Source organism: Octopus bimaculoides, chromosome 5 (genome assembly GCF_001194135.2).
Source record: "Octopus bimaculoides isolate UCB-OBI-ISO-001 chromosome 5, ASM119413v2, whole genome shotgun sequence".
Lineage (NCBI taxonomy): Eukaryota > Metazoa > Mollusca > Cephalopoda > Octopoda > Octopodidae > Octopus > Octopus bimaculoides.
In genome coordinates, this window is record NC_068985.1 from 17,662,349 (window position 1) to 17,666,702 (window position 4,354).

Here is a 4,354-nt window from a genome sequence, read left to right on the forward strand (position 1 = left end):
AAGAGCCAGTTCAGGGGCACTGGCAACGAACTCACTCGAAAAATTTCATGTGTCACCTGCACAAGAGCCAGTCCAGGGGCACTGGCAACGATCTCACTCGAAAGATTTCATGTGTCGCCCGCACATGAGCCAGTCCATGTGTACTGGCAACGATCCCGCTTGAAACATTTCATGTGTCACCCGCACAAGAGCCAGTCCAGGGGCACCGGCAACGATCTCGCTCGAAAGATTTCATGTGTCGCCCGCACATGAGCCAGTCCAGGGGCACTGGCAACGATCCTGCTCGAAAGATTTCATGTGTCGCCCGCACATGAGTCAGTCCAGGGGCACTGGCAACGATCCCGCTCGAAACATTTCATGTGTCACATGTTCATTAAATACATGGGTGGTTATATTAATTTATTACTGTTTGAGTCATGCACATCAAATTATTTATTCAACTTGGAGGTAATTTGCAATATCAGTGAATGCTTTATTTATTATTTTTTATATCAGAGGTGACAAATCTCATTTAGGCATGTGGCTGGTTGCAAGTACACTTCATTGACAAAGTCCAAAAAAAAAGCTGAAATGCATCTGGTATTCTTGCTAGCCACTGCTTGGATGATTTTATTTTCTTTGTCTCCCTCCAATAAACATATCGGCACAGGTACCATTGCCCTGACACTGGCATCAACCATGACTACGGCCTCACTTGGCTTGACAGGTCAGCATAAGCATAGTATATCGCCAAGGGTTTTGGTCACCTGTCACTGCCTCCATGAGACCCAACGCTTGAACGGTGCTTTTTACGTGCCACCAGCATGGGTGCCAGTTAGACAGCATTGGCATTGGCCATGACTACGATTTCACTCAGTTCAACAGGTTTTCACAAGCACAGCATATCGCCCAATAATTGAAGGGTGCTTTAACGGGCCAGTTATGCGATACTGGCATCGGCTGCGACTACGATCTCACTCAGCTTGATGTCAATGCCTCTATGAGGCCCAATGCACAAATGGTGCTTTTTACATATCACAGTCTCTCTTGGCTTGGCGGGTCTTCTCAAGCACAGTATATCTCCAAAGGTCTCAATTGCTTGTGATTGCCTCTGTCTGATCAGAAGAAATTTGGTTGCTATTTCTAGCAGGTTGTGCGACCATTTAGAACAGTGGTTCTCAACTGGGATCCATATACGATTTTCTCGTTAAAATTTATAAGCAATAAATTGCTCATACTCCTACAATACACAAAATATTTTGATTTGTTTTTTTTTGTATATATCATCATTGTCGTTTAACGTCCGCTTTCCAAGCTAGCATGGGTTGGACGATTTGACTGAGGACAGGCAAGCCAGCAGGCTGCACCAGGCTCCAATCTGATCTGGCAGAGTTTCTACAGCTGGATGCCCTTCCTAACGCCAACCACTCCGAGAGTGTAGTGGGTGTTTTTACATGCCACCGGCACGAGGGCCAGTCACTCAGTACTGGCAACGGCCACATATATAATTTTTAATAATATTTAATTATAAAAATACTGGAGGATTTTTTTTTTGATAAACATTAAATGGCTATGGATGTCCAGGACAGTAAAGTAGGAATCAAAAGGTGTCCATAAACAAACAAAAAAAATAGTTGAAAACTGCTAATTTAAAGACATCCTCATTAGCACTTAAGAGCCAAGTGTATTTGTCTTGTTGCTAAGGGTTTATAAGCTGATATTTAACACTCATGAAATAATGAGATGCAAGTGTGATTGTGTGAAATAACTTTGTAAGTTTTCTTTTGCTGTCTTAAATTTTGCAAATGCAGACATGTTTACTTTTTTTTTTGTTTTTAGAAAAATGCCAATAAAAGAAATAAATTTGAATAGAGTCTTAGATGAATTGAATTTTTCCCAGGATGAGGTAAGTTAACATTATATTGAGTTGTATGTTCTTTTATTATTTATTGGTTCCAGTCTTTGGACTGTGACCATGCTGGGCATCATCTTCAGGGCCTTTACTTGATTATGTCACCCAAGCTTTCTCATTTTGGTTTTAAATTTTGGCACAATACCAGCAATTTCGGGGGATGAAAGGCAAAGTCAACCTTGGCAGAATTTGAACTCAGAACATGAAGACAGGCAAAATTCCACTAAACATTTTACTTTGTGTGCTGACGATTCTGCCAAGTTTGCCACCTTCAAGCTTTCTCCTATTAAATCGTCATCACCATCGTTTAATGTCCGTTTTCCATGCTGGCATGGGTTGGACAGTTTAACTGAGGTCTGGAAAGCCAGCAGCTGCACCAGGCTCCAATCTGATCTTGACCCTGGGAGAATGAAAGGCAAAGATGACTGCAGTAGAATTTGAACTTGGTAGTTGAGGAGCTACAATTGAATACTACAAGACATTTTATCCAACATTCTAACAGGTCTGTCCATCTCCCACCCTCCCAGTCAAATAAATGTTTATCTTTAAGCAGTTTAATGCTTAAACCATTTTCTTGTAATTGTAAAATGCCACCTTAAACTGTTATTTCTTTGAAGCAAACAATTTGTTTACAGCTAGAATTTATACATTTATTTAGTTCATCGATTTGTGCATCCTCCTTGGCTGTGACTATTGTGATTCGATTCGTGGTATCGGTCCAAAACGTGCTGTGGAGCTTATCAAACAACATAAAAGCATTGAAACTGTTCTTGACAATTTAGATAAAAAGGTAAGGTGAACAATGTTTCATTAAATTTTATTTTAATATATACAGATGGGTAAAATAGCACAAACGGAATAAGGAAAATAAGAATTGGACAGTTGGACAATAGGAAATGTTGCAATAGGTAGACAAAAGGTGGTGGAGAAAACATAAACCCCAAACAATTAGCATAAAATGTTGTGTACAGTGAACTCATCATCATTTAATGTCCATTTTCCATGCTGGCATAGGTTGGACAGTTTGACAGGAGTTGGTAAGCTGGAGATCTGCCCAAGCTCCAATTTTCTGTTTTGGCATGGTTTCTATGGCTTCATGTCCTTCCTGACACCAATCACTTTACTAGTGTATTGGATGCTTTTTATGTGTACCAGTACAGGTGCTTTACACATAGCCATGGCGTGGGTGCTTTATGCTTAGCACCAGCATGGGTTCTTTGCATGTGGCACCAGCACAAGTGTTTTACATATGGCACCAGCACAGGTGCTCTATACAGGTACTTTTGTATGTGGAACTGGTACAGATAATTTTTATGTGGCACAGAAAAGAAGTAGACTGACATTTCAGATGAACTTCTTATTGAAGTATAGTAAGAAAAGAAGACATACATATTTATATATATATATAGGTGCAGCATTGCTGTGTGGTGAGAAGCTTATTTCCCAACCACTTGATTCCAGGTTCAGTCCCACTGTGTGGCACCTTGGTTAAGTGTCCTCTACTATAGCCTCAGGCCGACCAAAACCTTGTGAGTGGATTTGGTAGACAGAAACTGAAAGAAGCCTTTCGTGTGTATATATACATATATATATAGAGAGAGGGAGAGTGTGTCTGTGTTTGTGCCCCCCACCATTGTTTGACAACCGATGTTGGTGTGTTTACATCCCCAAAACTTAGCAGTTCAGCGAAAGAGACCAATAGAATAAGTACTAGGCTTACAAAGAATAAATCTTGGTGTTGATTTGTTTGACTAAAAGTGGTGCTCTAGCATGGCCACAGTCAAATGACTGAAACAAATAAAAAAATAGAGAGAGAGAGAAAGAGAGATATCGTATTTAAAGCATATTTCACATTACATTATATTTTAGGTTATCATATTCAATCCTATACAATAAAATTTACAAAAACTATAATGCTATTTTTTCTATCTAATAGTGTTACCATTAAAGTTGTTATATAACTGAAATAATTAACTTCTTAACCTTTTAGCATTCAGATTACTCAGTCAATGGTAATGATTATTTGTTCACATTGGTTTGAATTAATCATGTATTATTTCATAGCTTCAGGATTTCAGTGATGTGGTAGCTTAAAAGATTTGCCAATGTTCTGCGCCGTGAGGACCAAAGACTCGAGGTATTTTGTGTTGCAAGACAGTGTAGGAGAGAGAATAGTGATGTTGTAGGAGAGAAATGTGTTCGCATGGATGATGGTACGCTTGCACTAAATGAGGATGCAAAGAAAGAGGTCTGGAGATGCCACTACGATAGATTGCTTAATAAAGAGAATGAATGGGAGGAAGAGAGCCTGCCGTATGTCGACCCAATAGAGGGACCAGCTATCTGAGTTGATAGTACCAGGGTAGATAAAGCAATTAAGAGTATGAAGACCGGGAAAGCCCCCGGCCCATCAGGAATCACTGCAGAGATGCTCAAAATATCTGGCAGTGTTGGCTATAGCCT

At 40.0% G+C, this 4,354-nt stretch overlaps 1 protein-coding gene across 1 annotated transcript in view; it reads left to right on the forward strand.

Moving 5' to 3' along the window:
• Positions 1-4,354, forward strand: part of LOC106868526 (flap endonuclease 1) — a 25,060-nt gene that overhangs the window by 11,247 nt on the left and 9,459 nt on the right. The window contains exons 7-8 of the mRNA XM_014913832.2: positions 1,819-1,885; positions 2,550-2,681. Coding sequence (XP_014769318.1) covers positions 1,819-1,885; positions 2,550-2,681 — 199 coding nt within the window. The remainder of the gene's footprint in view (positions 1-1,818; positions 1,886-2,549; positions 2,682-4,354) is intronic.